Source organism: Podarcis bocagei (genome assembly GCF_964188305.1).
Source record: "Podarcis bocagei genome assembly, chromosome: 16".
NCBI lineage: Eukaryota > Metazoa > Chordata > Lepidosauria > Squamata > Lacertidae > Podarcis > Podarcis bocagei.
The window spans coordinates 24,058,577-24,081,160 of record NC_138142.1 but is presented as its reverse complement, the minus strand read 5'-3'; the positions used below and the strand labels follow the sequence as shown (position 1 = coordinate 24,081,160).

At 46.2% G+C, this 22,584-nt stretch overlaps 1 protein-coding gene across 1 annotated transcript in view; it reads left to right on the top strand.

Annotated features, from left to right (window-relative positions):
* Window positions 1-21,881, top strand: part of FBXO21 (F-box protein 21) — a 25,794-nt gene extending 3,913 nt beyond the window's left edge. Inside the window, exons 2-12 of the mRNA XM_081175277.1 lie at window positions 7,001-7,136; window positions 7,800-7,894; window positions 11,033-11,154; window positions 12,227-12,373; window positions 13,723-13,859; window positions 14,607-14,743; window positions 15,492-15,668; window positions 16,100-16,232; window positions 16,653-16,843; window positions 18,763-18,920; window positions 20,926-21,881. Of these exons, the coding sequence (XP_081031403.1) occupies window positions 7,001-7,136; window positions 7,800-7,894; window positions 11,033-11,154; window positions 12,227-12,373; window positions 13,723-13,859; window positions 14,607-14,743; window positions 15,492-15,668; window positions 16,100-16,232; window positions 16,653-16,843; window positions 18,763-18,920; window positions 20,926-21,101 (1,609 nt within the window). The 3' untranslated portion in view covers window positions 21,102-21,881. The remainder of the gene's footprint in view (window positions 1-7,000; window positions 7,137-7,799; window positions 7,895-11,032; window positions 11,155-12,226; window positions 12,374-13,722; window positions 13,860-14,606; window positions 14,744-15,491; window positions 15,669-16,099; window positions 16,233-16,652; window positions 16,844-18,762; window positions 18,921-20,925) is intronic.
* Window positions 21,882-22,584: the final 703 nt, after the last annotated feature.

Here is a 22,584-nt window from a genome sequence, read left to right as displayed (position 1 = left end):
TCCCCCTAGGCTCCCCCCTTGCCCTGACCACTGGTGCTCCTTTCTGTGAATCTTCTGATTCACTGGAAAGACTCGGAGATCTCGGGTCGTCGTCATCACTCATCTTTTCTTCTGCCTCCTCCCCCTCGCTCTCTGTTTCCTCCCTTGCCCTTGCCTCTGCTCCTGAACCCCTGACATCCATTCACATAAGTGACACATTGTTAATATCACATTTTTAGCAGAAATTGCTAATATATGTTTGATTTGGTGTTGACAGTAAAAATATTGGTACCATACTTGAGTTTTCAAAACATTCTACTCTTTATTGTTAAACTCCTTAACATATTGCCTATCCTTAACATATACTTGGAGGCTTCAAAGCACTACATTTCAGTAATTTTTGAGTGTCAGCCAGGCACAAAAAAATGGCACCCAGACTTTTTGAGGTGCTCACAAATGGAGAATCTTTAGGTGCAAAATGCGCCTTGTGCCCTGCTAATTTCGAACCCTGCACCTATTCCGACCTCTCTTAATGGTGATACGGACCGTTCATAACTTAAGAATGTTCTTCACAACTGTGAGCAGGGTAGTTTGGTGGGGTAAATGAAATGGTTCCTGAAATTCATTCTGATTGTTCAGATAAAATGTACATAATTGATAGAATTCTACAGGATGTGGTATTAGTATGTGAAAACAGTCAAGTTCCAGTGATCCCCAGACATGCACCTCCAGGTGGTGAAGATGTCAGGCGCCATCCTGGTGCCCAGGCATCTTCACTTGGCTGTAATAGTCAGGTGCAAAATGTGCTAAGTCAGGTGCTTGACTAATTTTGAACACTGGGTGGGGTTGAATCATATGCAGGCAAATTCAGGCAGTGCAATTGATTAGTAGGTCTTGTGTAACAAACCTATTTCCTCAAAGAGCAGAATTTTTGCAAAAAAAGAAAAGTGATGGGGGAGTGCTCCAGAAAGTGTGGGATAATGCTTGTTTCAATACGGTGGCATCTAACCTCCCCACAAACGCATCAGAATGAATGCTCAATAAAAAGCCAGTGTTGTCTAATATCCCTGCAAACAAATCAGGGAGATGAATGCTTAATAAGCTGATCGTCTGGTTTGACATTGTCATTGTGTCAACCACCATAACCCCAAGATCTCTTCTTTGGTTAGTCACAATTCAAACACCGTTGGCACATATTAAAGTTAGGGTTTATTTTTTTATTTAGCGAAATATGTTTGCCCCTTGATTGTAGTAATACCTGCAAGCTGCTTACAAGGAATATTAAAATGATCAATGAAAAATTGTTGCATTACGCATCAATTTGCTCTGACCTTGAACTTCATTTGCCATTTTCCTGCATGTTCACCCAGTTTGGAAATTATCATAATGGCAAACAGATTTTTGTTTGTTTTTAAAAGCTCATAGTAGTGTTCTCTGTCATTACTAAAATAAGTGATATTCTGTATCTGTATACTTTCATCACTGCTTCATGCTGTTCCCTTATTGTAGTTCTCGATTTTAGCATCCGAAGTGCTGTCAGGGGCCCAGTGAACCTTCCATGAGGAATATGGCCACACTGCGTTACATTATTTCAGCAACTGTTTATTTTAGGGCAATGAGTAAAGAATAACTCCTCCAACTGAAATTGCAGTGGGGGTTTCAAGGCACTCAGATGTAATTACTCAAGATGGAGCCTGGCCCAGAGTAACAGGGTCAATATCTCAACTTTTGCCAGGAGTCCAGCGATCAGAGAAACAGCCGCTTTTGGAATACAGACTCGCGATGGCTCACGTGGCTGGCTCTGAATCTTTCAAAGGTCCAACTTGGCGGCTGAGATGATAAAGCCGAACTCTGAATCGCAGACAGAGAGCCTGGAAAGCGACCCAGGAAAATCGCTTGCTGAACTGGGGAGCTGTCCGTTGTTCAGCAGCCTCTTTCACAGGTGGGGAGAGAATATTCTCTTCCTTTTAATTGTTCAGCCTGAGTTTTGCAAGCCAACTGGCAGTTAGAAAAAGCAATAAAACCATGTCTTCTTCTGCCAAGACATGGTCAGAGCCAAGCTGCATATGAACTTCTCCTGTTCTCAAAAATGGGCCAAGATAAGAAATTTACATATATTGGTCCAGTTCTATTGTCACTGACTGTGTGAGAGAGCTTGCCTGCAAGTTATGATTTAGTCTCCTACAGTGATGTATTCTGCCACACCATCGCCCTAAAAGTTAACAGATTGACATCCTGATTTAAAAAGTTGAAGCCATTGTTGTGTGTTTGTTCACAATATTACTGTGCAGCAACATTGCCATATATTGTGAAGGTGTTTGCAAAGTGATGTTCCTCATCTGGAGCAAACAAGACATAAAATTAGCCCTCTTTCTAGCCAAACTTTTGCAAACCTGTTGACCAGCTGTTTTGGACTACAACTTCCATCAGCCTCAGCAAGGGCTCCATATTGGAGAAGGCTGCTTTGGTCATGCATGTCTCCTGATGCTGATTATTGTTTAAATAATAATTAGCCAGCAAATAGTCAGCTTGGGATTGGCTGTGGCAGGAGCAGTCAACCCTTTGCCCCAATCATGGTCCAGATCAGCTATTTATTAAACAAATCCAGGAATTGTTGTTATTATTTTATCCCAGTTTGGTTGAAATTAATGAGCCTGAGGTCCATTCATTCTGAGGGGTTTACTCTTACTGAGGCCACATTAACACCATACATTTAAAGTGCTATGATAAACATAGTTGTGGCTACACCCCCCCCCAAGAGTTCTGGGAGCTGTAGTTTGTTAAGGGTGCTCAGAGTTTTTTTGGAGAACTCAAGTTCCCATAGTTCCCTGTGAAGAGGGCTTGATTGTTTAGCCACTCTGGGAATTGCAGCTTTGGAAGGGGAATAGGAATCTCCTAACAGCTTAGCACGAAGGACAAAGGGCCGTTGCTCAGTGGTAGAGCACACAGTTCGGTTGCGAACCTTTTCAGGATCAATCTGTAGCACCTTCAAGTAGGGCAAGAGGTGGGGAACCCACCTGAAACTTCTGCTCAGGGTAGAGTAGAGCAGGTATCTTCAACCTTTGCAGCCCCAGGATTCACTTTTAACCCAAACATGCATTTTGGGACCTGTTTCTTAATCTTTTACCACATATTTCCATGGTGGGAACACTCTTCCATGGTAAGAGTGTGACCCATCTTAGATCAGACAGCAGTCCACTTGTGGTTCTGACCCACCAGTTGAAGACCAGTGGAATAGACTATGCAGTGGTACCTTGGTTTAATAACAGTCCTGTTTACGAACGATTCGGTTTACGAACTCCACAAAACGGGAAGTAGTATCCCAGTTTGCGAACTTTACCTCGGTCTAAGAACTGAAACCGAACGGTGGAAGGGCACCGGCAGTGGGACGCCTCATTAGGGAAAGTGCGCCTTGGTTTAAGAACGGTTTCAGTTTAAGAACGAACTTCCAGAACGGATTAAGTTCATAAACCAAGGTACCACTGTATGAACTAGATGGAACAATATGAATCTATGTAGAACAGCTTCATTGTGTAATGTGTGTGTATCGGGATATTGGTTAATGTACGAACTAGATAACTCAACCACAACTCTTTAATTTCGCGAATAGTCTATGGTCCTGTCCAAACTCCCACATGGATTTTGCATCCTTCAGATCTCTCTTGACTGGCAGTTTCTACTGTGACTCCTGCTTTCCCTTTGTTAACTTGGGAATTGTTCAAAAGCTGACAGATAAGGTCTATATCCACATCTTTTGGTTAATCCTAGTGTTGACATTTTGTGAGGAGGAAGCACATAGCTTGACTGGGCAGCCTCTGATAGGCTTTATCTCACAGCCATGTTATGCCAAGATTTCTCTTCCAGAAAACCTTCATGGTGTTGAATAGATAGGCAGGTGCATCATTAATCCTCAATGTCACAGGAGCTTCCAGGGCACCAGGGTTTGCAGCAGGTAGCCCAGAATTACAGCTCATGTTTGGGCTTTATTTCCCCCCCTGTCCTGGATATCAAAGAGAGCTCTGGGTTCCATGCCACCCAAAGCGGCTGTTGGCACAGCTCTCCTGTGCCCGATACACTTGGGAAATAGGGAGCAAGCGACTTCCTCCTACATTTCCTGGCAAGAAGCAAATGCTGGACACTTGGCTGAGCTGCTCAGAAACACGGCTGCAAGTCACAGGGCCTGTGTCCTCTGAGGCTAATCCCCTCCACCCTCCCTTTGGCCTCTCCAGCTCCCAATGCCGGCCAGCTGAGGATGTGCTCTGGCAGCGTACACACACTGCCGTCGACCTCCTCCTGATTCAAGGGGGATAGGCAGATTCAGGAAGTTATAATCCTTTTTTGAACACAATGAATCCTCAAAGCAGCATTCGCTGTGCTAGTTTGCTGGAAGAAGTGTTGCAGGGTGGGGTAGGGAGTTCTGCCACCTGCTATTTAGCTGTCAGGAAACGGGAGCTCATGTGTTGCAAGCAGAAGGGCCCTTCTTTAATCCCCGGCATCTCTAGGTAGCAGTGTTAGAAACTGAGATGCGAAAGCTAGGAGCTAAAATATTATCTTCATTTTTCACATGGTCTAGTCCTAGACCTGGCCACCCCCCCTAATATTCTTAAGAGGGTCTCCTCTCCAGTTTTCAGAGAGTAGCTGGAAGTGGGGAGGCAGAAAAAGGTCCTCCTTTCCTTCCACTCTGCAGTTTTAATCTGAAATTGTAGGCACAGTACTGTGCCCAGAGCTCAGAAACTGCATGTGCTGATGAAATTCCCTATCGCAATATGCGCCTAGAACAATGGGAGTTTCAAACACTGCTAGGTAGCATTGGGAAAGACTCCTGCCTGGAGGGCTGGAGGGTTTCTGCCAGTCTGTGTCAGTGATACTGAGCTAGATGACAAATGGTCTGACTCGGTATAAGGCAGCTTCCTTATATTTGGAGGTTAGAGACAAGCCCAGTGGGCACGTCCCTTGCATTTATTCTGGATGCATAGCATGTGGTTTGCATGCAGGAGGTCCCAGGTTCATCTCCGGGTAGTGCTGGGAAAGACTCCAGTCTAAAATCCTGGAGAGCTCCTGCCAGTCAATGTAGATGGTCCTGAGCTAGGTGAAGTGATGGTCTGACTTGATATAAGGTGTTTTCCTTTGTGGCTAGGGGATGTCTACAGTAAGATACTCTACTTTGAAAATATAGATAACAAGCTGGGGAGTTCTGATGAGTCCTCAGTAGCATCCTCAGTAGATGGATTGAGGTTGAATCTTGAAAAGACAGAAGGGGGACATGGGGCGGGCAGGTAGGTAGGTGTGGAGGACTCCCTGGTCCTGAGCAGGGTAACTGCCACTAAAGGACCAGGTGCACAGTCTGGGAGTCATTTTGGACTCACAGCCGTCCATGGAAGCGCAGGTTAATTCTGTGTCGAAGGCAGCTGCCTATCAGCTCCATCTGGTACGCTGGCTGAGACCCTACCTGCCTGCACACTGATATAAGGCATCTTCCTGTGTGGCTACGGGATGCTAGCAGGAAGATACCGTACTTTGAAAATATAAGTAACAAGCTGGGGGGTTCTGAAGAGTCTTTACTAGCTTCCTCTCCAGCTAGGCCTGAACTAGCAGTATAGCAGTCTAGTGATATAGTACATTTTCCTTACAGGTCTAACCCCTGGGGCTCAGGAACAAATGAGCACCAAGCCTTGGGCTATTTAGAATAATTTGTGTGACTGGGAGAGCTTAGGGATGCACCTGTCTCCTTCACTCCAGGCGCAGCTTAGCGCTCTTGGTGTTGTTTGACTCCCAACTCCTCATCAGCCCCAACTAGCACAGTCAGCGATTATGGGATTTGTAGTCCAATGACGGTTATACCTCTCTTCAGTAAGGGGCTTGAGCAGTTCAGTTCCCCACCCAGCTACCCCAGCTGATGCCCATCATTTTTTTTAAAAGATATTATTAAAGTTTTTTTTAAAAAAATATAACAATGAAAATGAAAAATAAAAAGAAACAAAATACAACATAAAAACAGTTTAAAAACAAATAGTTTTCCATAACATATCTTCCTTACACTTATTTCCCCAGACCTCCTCATACCTCCCTTCTTTGTATTCCACTTCAATTTGTTAGTTCAGCAAATCCTTACCATTAAGCTTTTACCCATTTGTAAACCTTTTTTTTCATATCTCCTAAAGCCTCACAGCTGGAAACCCCTTAGTTTCTATCCAACATCCTTCTAGCATTCATTAATTTTACAATATTTCTGTAAATAGTCTTTAAATTTCTTCCAGTCTTCTTTCACCATCTCTTCTTGATGCCCATCATTTTTGGACCATGGCAAAAAGCATGCTCAGGCCTCGTTGGAGGGGGGCGCAGGGTGAGAGGGGGAGGATCTCTTTTTAAAAAATAAAAAAGCAAGAATATTTATCCACTTACCTTCAGAAAGTCCCCCAAATATTCAGAATTATATAATTTATATAGGGCCACATTTCACAGCTGGGCATGAGATCTTCAGCCCATACGGAGGAGTGCCTGGAACAAAAGGACTCATCAGGGTAAGCCAGCTGGGGAAGGAGACCCTTCTTGTGGTTTTTTCCCCCATTCCTGCCCTCCTGAAATCTTTCCCCACTGTGACATGAATGTTTCATCAACCTTAGTGTTTAGCAGGGTGTCAGTCCTCTGAAACCTCTCACTGTAACAGATGAAATGGGGTGTGTGCATGTGTATTACACTTGTGGTGTACCTCCTTCGACCTCATTCCTTCTCCAGGATACCTCATTCCAAGGGGGGGAAACCCGTGGCCCTCCAGCAGCTCCTGGACTCTAGCTCCCATCATCCCTAGCCAGCATAGCCCAATGGTCAGAGATCATGGGAAGTGCAGTCCAACCACGGCTAGAGGGCCACATGCTTCCCATCCCTGTTAGTGGTTCAAGGAGACCACTTCTCCTTACTCCATTTTCCTGTTCTCTTCCCCCTGCCTCTTGGCATCCTGAACAACTCCGTGAAGATGTGAAATGTTGACCACTGTGTTTTGATTTGTCTGTTTCTTCCACAGGTGGCCATCGCTTATGAAATATTATAACCAGGTGGACAGCGTGAATTGGCTGGAGGAATACAAACAACGGCATAAAGCTGGCTTGGAAGCTCGGAGAATCGTAGCATCATTTTCCAAAAGGTTCTTTTCGGATCATGTAAGATTTCTTGTTTATTTGAGAAACACTCGTCCTGTGCACCCCATGATCCTTTTGTGACCCAGGATACAAAAACGTGCTTGATAGTTTCCTAGTGGGTTACAGGAAAAGTCCTAAGAACTGAGGAAGCTACTTTGTACCGGTCCATTTACTCAATATTGTCTACTGGCAGCAATTCTCCAAGGTTTCAGACAGAGATCAATTCCAACCCTACCTGGAGATGGAGATGCTCTGTCACTGAGCTATGACCCTCCCCACAAAATAAGCTGCCTCAGACTGAGTCAGACCATTGGTCCATTTAGCTCAACATTGTCTACACTGACTGGCAGCAGCTCTCCAGACTTTCAGACGGGATTCAGTTTCCCTGCCCTGGGATGCTGGGGATTGAACATGGTACCTTCAGCGTGCAAGACTAATGCTCTACCACTGAGCTATGGCCCTTCACTTAAGGCATAGAAGCCTTAAGATAGACCATTGGTCTATCTAGCTCAATATTGTGTACACACTGACTGGCAGCAACTCTCCAGGGTTTCAGACTCCTACATGGAGATGCTGGGGGTTGAACCAGGGATCTTTTGCATGTAGAGCATGTGCCCTTTCAGATGAGCCATGGCCCTTCCCTAAAGTCCTTAGTGATGGGATAACATTATGTTCTTTTGCTAGGTGCCCTGTGACGGCTTCACTGATATTGAAACCCTCGAGTGCCCAAGCCACTTCTTTGAGGATGAGCTGATGTCCATCCTTAATATGGAAGGAAGGTGAGCCTGAATTTTAAAAGAGCTAGGAGGGGCTGCAAAAACAAAATTGCATTTCCATAGGGCTGCAAAGTTTAGATTAATTGATTGGCCAGTTAAAACATTTTTGACTGACTGAAGCAGTGCGCCTGATTTACCCAGCCAGCAGATTTTAAATATTTTTTTACAGAAACTTAACAGACATTGCAAACTCATGTTGCAATTTAATTCTTAAACGTTGCATTCATAATCCCTCTTCTTTGAAGAAGTTACAAGAGAGCAGACATGATTTCCTCTCCGGGGGTTTTTTTATCTTCACAACATTACTTCAAGGTTGGTGAGGCTTACAGAGAGTGACTTGTCCAAGGCATACCAACAAGCTCCATAGCCGAGCAGAGATTCGAACCTGATCTTATACCATTCCAGCTATTAATAAGTGCTGGTTTTGACCTATAAGGCCTTAAGCAGCTCAGTACCGCAATACCTCAAGGACTGCCTCTCCCCAGATACACTGACCCAGACTCTGTGATCATCCTCTGAGGCCCTTCTTTGTGTGCCTACTCCACAAGAGGTCCAGAGGGTGGAAACATGAGAACTGGCCTTTTCTGCAGTGGCTTCCCATTTGCGGAATGCTCTTCCCAGGAAGGCTCATCCAGCACCTTCATTATACATCTTTAGGCACCAGGTGAAAACATTCCTCTTCAACCAGGCCTTGGGCTGATCAATATTCTACGGCCTTTTAAATGTGCTTGTGGGATGTGGCGTTTATTGTCTGTTTTTGTTTTAACTGTTTATTTTGTGCTTTTATTCTGCATTTTTATCTTGCGAACCACCCCGAGATCTTCAGATGAAGGGTGGTATATACCTTTGATAAAAATAAATAAATAAAATAAGTGCCAGCCTTATGAGAAATGTTGCATTCTCTGTGCAAGAGACAATCGGAAATGCCTCTCCTGAGATGTTACAGTGCATAATCTAAAAAAAAAAAGTCTGCTTACCCCCTCTCTTGTATGCAAATTTATGCAGATCTAATTGATTAAAACTGCAAGGACTGTGTAGGAAGTCTTAAAAGCAGAGGCAGACAACCTGTGGACCTCCAGATATTGCCGGACTTCAGCTCTCATCATCCCTGGCCATTAGTCATGCTGACTGGAGCTGACGGATATGTTCCAACAATATATCCGAAAGGCCACAGGTTCCCTATCCCTGTTTTAAAGACTACAATGAAGTTTTATAGTTGCTTGTGTGCTCAGCTTTGTTTCACCTTCTAACAAGGCTGCAGCTTAATATTTTGCATTGGTGAGGTTTCTGCTTAACATCATTTGAGCTGCTGCATTGGCCGCACACATTCTTATTAAGAGCAAATTTATGCTAACGATGCTGCAGTCTTTGCCACTTGCTATCATTAAGCTAAATTGTTTCCCTGGAAGCCGTCCTGACAGTGTGTCTGTTCCTACTGAGCGCCCTGATTGACTAGAGGATAATGTGTTGTGAGGTTTGATCTGTTTGCTGGAGTGGACGGATCTGAATTGGGAGAAACAGGAGCATCACCTGTGCATGCATTCAGAGCCCAGGAGGGTATAGAGCAGGTGTGGGGAACGTAGTCCATCTGTTGCTGAACTGCAGCTCCCGTAATCCCTGGCTATTGCCTGTGTTTGCTGGGGCTGATGGGAGTTGTAGTTCAGCAACATCTGGAGGGACAAAGTTGTCCACACACCTGGTATAGTGAAACAATAGGATGTGAGTAAGAAGCATTCTGTAGAATTGGGTTCTTGGAACACAAAGAACACAAACAGTAGTTAAAATTAAGCGCTTTTGGAAACAGGAGTGAATGTTTCTGCACCCCTTCTCGTGGCTACAGGAACCAAGCCAGGCTAATTCCCATCATGATAAATAATAATATAATAATAATATTTATTATTTATACCCCACCCATTTGGCTGGGTTTCCCCAGCCACTCTGGGCAGCTCCCAACATATAATAATAATAATAATACCATCAGACATTTAAAACGTCCCTGAACAGGCTGCCTTCAGGTGTCTTCTAAAAGTCAGATAGTTGTTTATTTCCTTGACATCTGATGGGAGGGCTTTCCACAGGGAGGGTGCCAGTACTGAGAAGGCCCTCTGCCTGGTTCCCTGTAATCTCGCAGTGAGGGAACCGCCAGAAGGCCCTCAGAGCTGGACCTTAGTGTCTGGGCTGAACGATGGGGTGGAAACCTCCTTCAGGTATACTGAGCCGAAGGCCTTGGTCTGAATGTAGCCATTCAGATCTTGGGTCTTCCCAGTCTTAGTTGGTCTTTCTTGACCACTACATTGCACTGTCTCTCAAGAAACATCTTAAATATCTTTGCACACGACATTTTCTTACTACAGAATAATTATTAAATTGGTCTTCTGTCCAAGGCACTGACACAAATGTAACAGCATCAAGTCTTCCTCGGCTGTTCTCTTAAGTAAGTGGCATGTGACGTTGCGAGTCTGGAAGGATCAATACCCACCATATTTACACAGTGGTCTGAGGACCTTGCATCCCTCCAAGTCATAAGGTGGACTTGGAGGAATAGTTTTCCATTCTTAACCCCACAAAGAGTCCTGGGACCTGTGGTTTGTTACGGGTGCTGTTAGGAGACCCCGCCCCCTGCTGATATTCCCCTCACAGAGCTACCATTTCCAGAGTTTCCTGGGGAAAAGGATAGACTGTTAAGCCACTCTGAGAACTGCAACTTTAAAGCCTTCCTTTATTCTTTATGGCCAGGCTCCCCGGTGCAATTTTTCTGCATTGTATGCTGATCCGTATCTCTTTCATCTTTCTACCCCTCTCTTGTTTGTTGCTGAAGTTTAATAAAACTATTGATGTTGGCAAAAATCCCAGCTGGCGTGAGAGTATTTGCGCAGCATTGTAGTTCTCTGCCTGTTTTTGCATTCCGCAGATAAGATTGTGCTATAGGGGTCAGAAGTTGTCTTTTAAAGTCACGGGAGATACCTGAGCCGTATTAATAAGATCCTGCTTTCAGGGCTTGGTAGTTGTTTCCATGCTCTGCTTGGCTAGCCCCTTATAATCGCGCCATTCAAGCGGTTCTCTTTGTGCGCCTGGCTTTCCTCTTCTCATTCTTCCGACTCAAGCGGTTGCTCGCCACAATGATTCTCCTTCACTGTGCAGGAAAGGCCTGACGTGGAAGTACTATGCAAAGAAAATCCTTTACTTCATGCGGCAGCAAAACATATTGAAGAAACTGAAGGTGTATCTTCAGCGCCCAGCAGATGAGCAGTCCTTTTTGGAAGGTGAGTGGAGGCCTCAACGTGATAGCAAGCATCTGTCCTGCCAGCCGAATCTTTATTGTTTAGCCAAAGGCTCTGCGTCACACAAAAGAATCCAAATGGAGCATCACTCAAAATGTAGTTAAAGTAAAATAGTGTGATCTACTGGCACATCCAATATTTTCCAATGCAGTTACAAAAAAACAAAAAACCTCATTGTACTCATTACAAAACAGGCAGAATCTTAACCATTTTGTAATTTAATTCAGTGGTTTGTCCCGAAATCAGCAGTCCAATCTTTTTTCTGTTCCTCGTCTGTTCTCAAATATTATTTCTGAAATGCACACGCTCCATCTTTATCTGGATTTGAAGAGCTTTATCCCAACACCCCCATTTGCTTTTCCTTGTTTGGCTTTTAATTTCCTCTTAATGCAATACAGACTGGCCAGTTTAATTCTTCACTTACCTTACTAAAATGAGAATTTCCTTCTCCTTCACTTGCCAATTCTCTCTCTCTCTCTCTGTGTGTGTGTGTGTGTGTGTGTGTGTGTGTGTGTGTGTGTGTAAGGTTAAAAATGTTTTTATAATTTCATGAGGAGGGGCTCTTTGGGGAAAAAAATCTATTCCAAAGGTGGGGAACCCCAGTCCTGGGAAACAGATGCAGCCCTCCATCCCTGTTTGGCCCTTGGGGCTCTCCTAGACCACGCCCCCTCACAGAGGCCACGCCCTCTGTGTTTGCTTAGATGTTATGTGCTCATGAACCATGATAATGCCTTTTGCTTAACTTGCAGGAGAGAGGAGAGGTGGGTGGGTGGGTCCCATCTGTCACTCCACTCACCACTGTTACATGGCCCTTGGAAGGCTGCTAACAAGCGAATGTGGCCCTCGGGCTTTAAATGGTTCCCCGCCCCAATTTAATCAACTCACCACTCAATTCAGGGACCCAGCCGCTACAGCGCCCCATGGCAGGTGTCTGTCCAGCCGCTACTTCCCATTACCCGGCAGCTCTTACCATTCGAAATTAAATCTGCTCACAACCCTTGAGTAATTTTAATGGAATATATTTTTGCCCTGCCTCTCTTCCGGGTTTTTCCAGGGGCTGTATTGATTGACCAGTATTGCAACCCACTGTCGGACATCTGCCTAGAAAGTGTCCAAGCCCAGGTTGACGATATTGTGGCCAAAGTTCGGAAATTCCTGAAATCGAAAAACTCTAGGCACCCAAGTGTGACCCAAAAAGCAGGTATTGTACAAAGCTACTTGAGTTAGTTTTTTGTTTGTGTGTGTGTGTTTTTTTTGTTGTTTTTTTTCACAGCCTTTTCTATGGCAATGCAGCTACTCTGCGCTAGGGTGACTTGTAGTGTTGGAAGGAACCACAAGGGTCATGTAGTTCAACCCCTTTGCAGTGGAAGACTTTTTCGCCCAACGTGGGGCTCAAACCCACAACCCTGAGATTAAGAGTCTCATGCTGACTGATACTGACTGAGCTGTCACACCTGGGCGAGAGGTGAGGAGAACATTTTCCTGACAAGGGCCACATTTCCTCTGGAGAAATCTGTCAGGGGCCACATGCTGGCAGTGAACAGGGCCAAAGCCACCAGTGGACAGAGATGCCCCCCCCCCTTCTCTCACTCTTCTCACCCAGCAGAGGCAAATGACATTATGATGGGAGTGGCCGCAGAGACCATATAACACCAGACCTGAAACACCTACATTGGCTCCCAGTACATTTCCAATTCAAAGTGTTCCAATTCAAAATGACCTCGGCCTAGTATAGCTGAAGGAGCGTCTCCACCCCCACCATTCAGCCCGGACACTGAGGTCCAGCTCCGACGGCCTTCTGGCGGTTCCCTTACTGCAAATTTACAGGGAACCAGGCAAAAGAGGGCCTTCTCGGTAGTGGCACCCTCCCTGTGGAACGCCTTCCCATCGTCAAGGAAATAAACAACTACAGTGGTGCCCCGCAAGACGAATGCCTCGCAAGACGAAAAACTCGCTAGACGAAAGGGTTTGGCGGTTTTTGAGCTGCTTCGCAAGACGAATTTCTCTATGGGCTTGCTTCGCAAGACGAAAACGTCTTGCGTTTTTTGCAAGTTTGTTTCCTTTTTCTTAACACCGTTAATACAGTTGCGACTTGACTTCGAGGAGCAACTCATAGAACGCGGTGTGGTAGCCTTTTTTTGAGGTTTTTGGTGATTTTTGAAGCTTTTCCAAAACATTTCCGACACCGTGCTTCGCAAGACGAAAAATTCACTAGGCGAAAAAACTCACGGAACGAATTAATTTCGTCTTGCAAGGCACCACTGTATCTTGACTTTTAGAAGACATCTGAAGGCAGCCCTGTTTAGCGAAGTTTTTAATGTTTGAAGTTTTATTGTGTTTTTAATATTCTGTTGGGAGCCACCCAGAGTGTGAGGTGATGAATTTGTGCAGGCGACTGCAGGAACTCAGTTTCTGGAAGCCCCAGGAAGGGAGAGTGCTCTTGTGCGCAGGTCCCTCTTGTGGTTTTCCCACAGGCTTCTTGTTGGCCACTGTGAGAACTCTCCCCTTTTCCTAGCAGTTTCAGCGAATTAATTTATTCTTGTGTTTCAGGGGAGGTCTTGATCGTCTCTCAGGTGGAGCTTCAGAGGCAGGTCCTTGATGCCATGAACTACGTCCTCTACGAGCAATTGAAATACAAAGGGAACGAGGTGGATTACTACAATTCCCTGAATTCGTACATCCGCCAGGTAAAGAGAACAAACAAGTCGGAACAGGAGAACTGACTTGCCCGTTAACTTGCCTTTTTCGGCATAGGAATATGTTTGCATGCCGCCCTAAAGGCAGTGATTTAGAATGAACAGGTTAGAGATGTGCCTGGGGGCAGGCGGAAGTTAGAGTTCTCTGATCATCTGAGCCAATGGGCAGGGAGTGGTGCAGCATGGAGAGGGGAGGATGTCCTGGCAGCACAAAGAAAAGAGGCGGCAGACAGTTACTGTCTGTTGCCTCTTTGGAACCATCCGCTAGCCACCAGAGACCTAGTTACTCCCAAGTCTCCTCTCTGTCTCGCCCTTCCATCACCTCATCATTGCACCCTTTATTCTCCCAGGATTTGGGAATATCAACTCCGGGGTTTCAGATAGTGCAATCTCACGGCACTACTGCTGTTCTTGTGCTGTTTTTATCCATTGTATCTGTTCTTAACGTTATGCTTTTATTCTTCCATGGGAAACCACTTGGGGAGCACAATGTGGGGGAAAGCGGCTTACACATCTTACAAATAAACGAAACAGAGAGACAGATTGTTCTCAGTGGTTACATGGGAGCTTCTGGGCCTATTTTGTCTTCCTCGCCTTAAAAGAACAGAGGATCCATTGTACTGCAAGGCTGTAAACCAACCAGTCCCTGCTTTTGGGGGTGGGCTTAAACATAATCCCACATCAGAGGGACTACCCCTCACCCTCACTGTTGGTCTCATTTTCTTTTTCTGGTTTCAGGTTTTGATCCACAGGACTGGAATCCCAATCAGCTTGTCGGTGCTTTACTTGACAATTGCCAGGCAGTTGGGTGTGCGGCTGGAGCCTGTCAACTTTCCCAGCCACTTTCTGCTCAGATGGTGCCAAGGGACAGAAGGGTAAGCTTTTAAAGTTTCGCTTGGCCTCCCGCCCTCCCACCAGGAACCTTGTTTTCCAAGCTGGCAAGGCAGCAAGAGATTCAGCTATCTCAGGCAACAAGACTGCTTCGGCATTGCCATTTTCAAGTTAACTGCTGCCAAACGGCAAAGTAATGGGAAGGGTTTGTGTGTGTGCGTGTGTGTCCTTCTACTGCAGAAGAGAAATGGGTCGCGTTCGATTAGAAAAAACCCCACTACTTGCCATAGTCATCAATAACGTCGGTGCGATCTCATTATCTGCCAGGGATCTGGCCAGCCGTGGAACCGAAAGTTATAAATTTCACTCTGTAATGGCTCTGACAGTGTCGCAAGATGGCGGGAATGCAGCTGCCTAGAATAAATGGTAGTGGATTTCCAGGGGGCGAAAATGGCATTTGCCCATAGACACATACACACCCTATGCCACCCCTGAGAGCAGTCTCAGCTCCCCATGGGTTGCTTCTTCGTGCAGCCAGAACAACACCGTCATGCAAAATATGTACCCCTTTTCTCTGTGCCTAAGGGGTGCTGTATTAAAAAATAAAGCTGTTTCTGGCCACCTCATTGTATGTCTGTACACACACCTGTTCCATGTCAAGGTATACCCACCACTCCTGCCATGAGGGTAACAGCCCCATTATTGCGTGGAAGAGCACTTTGTTTCTTCTAGAAAGAGAAGCATGCTATGCTTGCTAAAGGCTTGCCCTTCGTTTTTGCTTTCTTTCTGCAGAAGCACAGACATCTTTGACTATGCCTATATCGACGCTTTTGGGAAGGGGAAGCAGCTCACTGTGAAAGAGTGTGAGTACCTGATCGGGCACCACGTGACCGAGGAATTTTATGGCGTGGCGACAGCAAAGGAAGTTTTGCAGAGAATGGTGGGCAACTTGTTGAACATCGGGAAGCGGTAAGAACCCAGCAGAGCATTGCGTCAAAAGCCCTTTCTGGGGAGACCCAAAAATCGCAGGTTCGGGTGGTGAAATGCCGCAGCTGCTAAGAGGCAGCCACAAAGTGGGAAGTCCAGGGTCCAAGTCTCCTAGAAGTCTTCTGCTTCTGATCTGGTATGGCAGAAGGCAGGAACCTCAGCAGTTGATGGAGCTAATAGCAGGCAGAGCCAGCTATTTCCAGTCCTGTCCCTGTCCTCCTCCCAGCTAGGAGCTGAGACTAAGGAGGAAGCTGATAGGCAGGGCCATCCCTTGGACTGACTGCAAATAGAAAGGCAGGCTGGTTGGGGCAGAGCAAGGTAGGTGGGGTAGTGCCCCCATTGGCCCTGATCAACCAGTTTCATGAACATGAATGAAAGCATAACCTTTGTCTTTGCCTGTTTCTGTTTGCCAGGGAAAGCACTGATCAGTCCTACCAGCTCCTGCGAGACTCCTTGGATCTGTACCTGGCCATGTACCCAGACAACGTGCAGCATCTCATGCTCCAGGCTCGATTATACTTCCACCTGGGAATCTGGCCAGAGAAGGTACTTAAAGCCTTGTGTGCCATCACTTTCCCAGGCTCCTGCCCCAAAACACGCAAGCAGAGCCCCTTGCTTGCCGGTAAGAAAGAGATCTTAAATCAGGCAAGCCTTATCAACAGACACAGTGCTCAGGGGTCATAGTGCAGGAGTTCAGGAGCAGGGCAAGAAGTTCTGAACTGGATAGAAGTGGCAAAGGTGTCCCAAAATGTTTCCCAGCCACGCCTGCCAAGCCTTTAAAGATGAGGCGTGCCATGCTCTCTCGTGAGATTCTACTGCCTTGCGGAAATGTCAGGATTGCAAACGTGTGTTCTGTCAGAGCAGGAGGGTCTGCTCCCAGTCTCCCTACCCCGTTGTCCGTGGCACCAGCTCACGGAAATGGCAGCTGTTTGCAACGTTGCATTATTTTGCCTTTCTTCTTCAAAGGTGCTGGACATCTTGCAACACATCCAAGCGCTGGACCCCTCCCAGCATGGAGCAGTGGGCTATTTAGTTCAGCATACTCTAGAGCACATCGAACGCCGGAAAGAGGAAGCGGGGCCTGACGTGAAGCTCCACTCGGAGGAGAAACACAAAGACGTCTGCTATTCTGTCGGCTTGATTATGAAACATAAGAGGCGAGTCCATCCCGTTCCATTCTTCCTCCTCCGCTCAGTATTCTGTGCTTGTTTGGTGTTCTTGCAGCATCAGATGTTTGCTTTCAGTTTGAGGATCATCACAGATTCAAGCACCACCGATAACCTAGTTCCGGAAGCAGGATTAGTATCTGAATCTCCATGGAAGTTCCCTGTTGCATAGTTAAAATGGCAGAACCAGCAAGTACAGGCAGGATCAGAGCTGCTCGTCCCCCAATCCCAATCGGCTTCTAAGCTGAACCTCAGTAACAGTGGCAGTAATGCCTGTGGGAACTGATTCAAAATAGCTTGGTACCCTAAGCCCAATTTCAGCCATTTGCAGGTGGGAAAGGGTTACCGTTTTTTTCTCCATAATGCTCTTTGGGGAAAATTGGCTGGGGACCATCTGCCAATTGAATCTGTGAAGGAGCTTCACTGAGCACCTACCCAACGATGAAATGTAGAAATGGGTTGGCTGTTTTGCCCTAAAATCTGGGCTGAAAGTTCAAAAGTTCAGCCCAGTCAAAAAAAGAAAGAAACGTGATCTGGATGAAACGAGCAAAATTTGTCCCCAAATGCACAAATGCCTTTTATCATGAAGGAAATAACATACAAAGCTGCCAACCAGAAAAAAATAGCAAATTTTATCTACAGCATTTATCCATCTGTATACCGTAAGGATGGGGTTAAAATTAGCTCCCTGGGAACACTGTTCTATTTCTGTATTCAATGTTATTTTTAGTTGGCTTTGGACATGTTGTACAAAGACCAGCAGATAACAGGGATATATATAAAGGGGACATAATTTTTGTGTGGCCCCCGGGAAAACATGTTATTACAACAGAGAGAGAAATTGTAGTTCCTGAGCTATTGAAGCTTTCTCCTGGCATGGATTTTTTTCATGTACAAAGAGTTATCTCTTAATGGGTCTGTTTCACACATAACACTAAGCCATAGTTTGTTTAACGAATCATGAGCTGACCACGATTTAACCCTCAGATGATCAAACAAAACATAGTTTTTTTTCTCCAAAGTTTTTTTTTGTTTTCCAGCTGTTCTTGTGGCTTGGAGAGCGTCTTAGGTGGCCCAACAAACACACGATTAAGGAATTGGGCTTGGTTCACACATAATGCCAAGCCAAAATTAAAAACAAACCATGCTTTATAAGCCTGCTGCAAATCATGGTTTACAGTTATTGTTTGGGGAAATAAGCAAACCATGGTTTAAGTTACAGGGCTGGGTTCACATGGTCAAACAAATCAAAATCAAACTAAGCAAACCATGGCCTAGTGGTTTTTTGTAACCCTGGCTACCATTTAAGAACAGTGACAAAACAGCAGCAGGAAGATTGTATGACAATCTGGGATGCTGCTATTGAACACTGTAAAAGGCAATCCCAGCTTCCTCAGCCAAGAGACAGTTTTTTCAGTGCTCTTGAGATAGCCAAGGTTTTTTCATTCTGTCAGGTTCAAATAACATGATGTTGGTTATTGATTACCATAACACTATGCAAAATCCTTGGTGGAAAGTTGTGATCCATTTGAAATTATTGATGTTTTGCTCTTTTTGGCTCTTTTTGCTCTTTTCATTCTACTTAGAGTAGACCTACTCTTTCCATATACGAGGGCTGGATACTCTCCTTTGTGATGTTGTCATGTGAAATTATGGCTGTAATGAAATGGGGGGGGGACAAGAACCCTTTTTCCCAATAGGATACCAGTCTCTTATTTTCCTAGGGGTGTTTTGCAATTGTCAACAGTTACAGCCATAGAATCAGAGAAATGTAGAGTAGGATAAGGACCCAAAGGGTTCTTGCAGAACCCCTTGATTCCACCCAGGCACCCCAATGCATATGTACTATATTGCCTCTGATTTGACTGTCAATTGAGATGTGCTCCTTTCCCCACTATCTTTCAATTTAGATACGGCTATAACTGTGTCATCTATGGCTGGGACCCGGCATGCATGATGGGGAACGAATGGATCCGGAACATGAACGTTCATAGTTTGCCGCATGGTTCCCAGCAGCCCTTCTACAACGTATTGGTGGAGGACGGATCATGCCGATACGCAGCCCAAGGTAAGCAGCACTGGGACATTCTCCTTCGGGGGAAACGGCTTCAGCCTTTTCTGATGTGAAAAGAAACCCCAGGTTTTTAACACATGCCAGTGAAGCTGTGCAAATCAGGGGTGCAGGCTGGTGTTAGAAACTTGAGATATGAAAGCTAGGAGCTAAATGGCACCTTAAGTCTGTGAAAGGCAGAATAGAAATATTAAAGAATAAAAATAAGCATGCAGGTGAAAAGTAATATGGGATAATACTCATTGTCTGTCTCATGAGTATAAATAAGGTAAGAATTGTAAAAAGACGTAGTGTAGTCTGCAGATCAAAAATGCTATGCAAGTAATATTTGAAAAGATGGGATCTTCCACTAGAGGGTGCTCTGTACCGCAACACAAATGGGTGTTTGGAAGGGTTTTTCTTAAATATGCAACCTGCCATATATTTTCTTATTCTAAGTATTGAGCTTCACACTCAGAAGTGCCCAGATGATAGGCACCTAGCTGGTTCTTTAAATACTAGTATTGCCTGGGTGGTGGGTATGTACCTGCCTGTCCACCTCCTTTAGTTCAAGCTGTATAATTGTAGATGAACTGGTATTTAAAAAGAAATCATCTCTCTCTCTCTCTCTCTCTGCCTGCCTCTCTTCATCTTCTCAAGGCAACTCCCATCAGACCCAGTCAGAAGAGCCAATGGCTTGGGATGATGGGAGTTGTAGTCCAGCAATGTCTGCAGAGCCACAGGTTCCCCATCTCCGCTTTCAGCATCTGCCCACAGGACCACAGATGGTCCTGATCCAGTGGGCTTTTCTTGTGTTCTTACGACGACAAGTGTTTACTTGAGGAAAGCGTTCAACACAAACAGGGAGTCATTGCCTCATTGCCACCCTCCACGCCTCTCTCAGAGAAGACACATGAAGGAAGGGCCTCTGGTGGCAACTGCAGGTCCAGTCCCTATAGGGCAGGCATAGGCAAACTCCGGCCCTCCAGATGTTTGGGACTACGATTCCCATCATCCCTGACCACTGGTCCTGTTCGCTAGGGATGATGGGAATTGTAGTCCCAAACATCTGGAGGGCCGGAGTTTGCCTATGCCTGCTATAGGGATTGGCTTTTTGCAGACTCATACAGCCAAATTACCAAGAGGGGCATATTCCCGGAGCAGACACTGTTGTTGTTTCTTTAGAGTATCCTCCACTCTGAATGGCAACAGAGTCCCCGAATAACAGCAGATACGAGCCACTTCTTCAGGGGAGGCTGGTCTGTTAGGGCATGTAGGATTCCGCCCTTCTGATCTCGGCCTGCCCACAGCCAGACCCCACCTGCCTGCCTTCTTGCTTACAGGAAGTCCAAGGAGAAACACTGCCTGCCAGCTTCCTCCTCCTTAGCCCCAGGGTTGCTCTTCTAGAACTTGGCAGAGAGGAGGACAGGGACGGAAGTGGAATTAGTTGGCCCGGCCTGCCTTTGACCCTGACTCTGCCTGTTGTTGCCCGGTGTCATGACCCTGCAGTCATCTTCCAGGAATGAGGCAGAGAGTCTGAAGCAAAAGGCAATAGGTGTACAGGCCAAGCTTCAGAAATGAGTTCAGAGAGACCTGGGGCGGCTAGTACCCCCCTGACCTGAGAAGGTGGCACTGCCATCCTCTGACTCAGAGGACTCCACTGCAGGAGGACTGGAGGAAACCCACCCCCGCGCTCCATCGCAATAGGAGGTTCCAGGGGCAGGCTGAACCTTTGAAGTAGAACAGCAGCACCTTGCAGATGCTGATAATCGGGCTGCACCTGGCGCTGCTGCCGCGTAAATAGCTGTTTTAGCCTGTTCCTTGCTAGAGCTCCCTAGATCCTTGCCTTGTTTACTGCCTGAACCTTGACCCACCGGTGTGGCCTTGCCTTCCCACACTGCAGAGCCCCACAGCCTCCCCGCTTTTCTCCCTGCCAGTCCCAAACGGGCACCAGGCACCCCCACGGTTCTTTTTGTCAAGCTTGCGGAAACGGTCACCTTCCCTTTGTTTCTTCCTCTTGCAGAGAATCTGGAGTACAACATGGAGCCCCGAGAAATCCCTCACCCGGACATTGGCCGCTACTTCGCAGAGTTTGCCGGCACGCACTACCTAGCAAACGCTGAGCTGGAGTTCCGGTACCCCGAGGACCTGAGGCTGACGCTTGCGGATGTCCAGAAAACGTACGGGAGCAAGGAATGAACTTCTGTCTGTCTTTGCTGGTGTGAAAGATGGCTTTTGTGCGGTGGTGGCAGCAGCGAGAGCTGTGTCACGGGAACCGTTCTTGACAGTTCTCCGGCTTAACTTGGGATCACATTTTGCTTGATAACTAGGGATGAAGTTTTTTGTTCTTTGACCACCCAGCTAAAGCCGTGCCAATACTAGTGAAATACTGCAGGACACCTGAGCTGCTGAGGTGTGCAGATGCTATTTGTCGGAAATGACTTCTGTGTACGAAGTACATGGTCCTCCTTACGCTCTTGGACCTCGAAAGCTCTTTGTTTCCCCACCACAGACTTGGGGGAGTGTTTGGGATGGCCCAGAGACTGGAAAAGTTGGCACCTTACGGATAGGGTTAGTCCTCCACATTTGCGGTGTAATGGTCTTGAGTTATGTGCATACCCTGGAAAGAACATGGCTTTTTCACAGACCTCGTTGCCCACCTTCAATTCCATGCAGCCCTGTGCCAAAATCTTGGGAATTATATTGAAACTTCTTTGTCCAAAGATCTTGCACTGAGCCGAATCTCCTCCCACTGCTCCAAACTATCGCTCATGCTAGCTTTTTTCTCCAGGCTTCACAGATTCCATTACACACACACACACACACACACACACACACACACACACACACACACACCCTGCACTCCTCTTGCTCTGCACCAGTCTTGGAAGGAGCTGCTCATGTTGCTGTGATATTTCCCTGTGCCTAAAGAGGAGTATCCATGCTGTGCTGTGAAAACCTCACGTTTGTCAAGACAAATCTCCTGGGCTTTTTGTGTGTGTGTGTTTGTGTAGTCAAGGGCTGCCAACCTTTTGGAGCCAGTGGGAATTTTGAGGTGGTGCCATGGGCACCAGTCACAAAATGGCTGCCGTGGGTGTGTAGCGTGACAGAAAATGGCTGCCGCCCCCCAAAATGGCTGCTCAGAATGGATGGGAGGGCAGGTGGTCCAGTCCTGGCATCCAATGAAATTAGGGCGTGTTTAAAGCAGGGGAGGGTGTTGAATGTAGGAAAGACTAAGCAAACGGAATCTGAGCAGGAAAAACACAGAGTCCCTCCTGCGTTGTGGATTTTTGAGGGGATGTTTACTGGGGCCTTTTGTGAGTGCTGTATGAGGTACCGGTGGGCACAATGTTAGTGACCATGGTTCAAACCAAGCTCCATTTGGAGGAAAACGGGAAGTCCTATTAATCAGGGAACGTCCACAAAATCTTACTTGATTTGCAGCCCAGCAACCAGAACGGTACCTAAGCAGGCTGGGGGGGGGGGGAAACAGCTGATTGTGCACCTTTGTATTTTGTTAAACACTGTAAACATGCACCGCAAAGAGGTGGAAAACATGTAATTTTAAAATGGCCGTCTTTCTAAGCAGAGGGCAGTCGATATTTACCGGATTGCAGGCTTGGGAAGGCTTCAGGTAAACTATCATTATCACGTTGTGAGGGGTAAAACAATATGTAGTTTT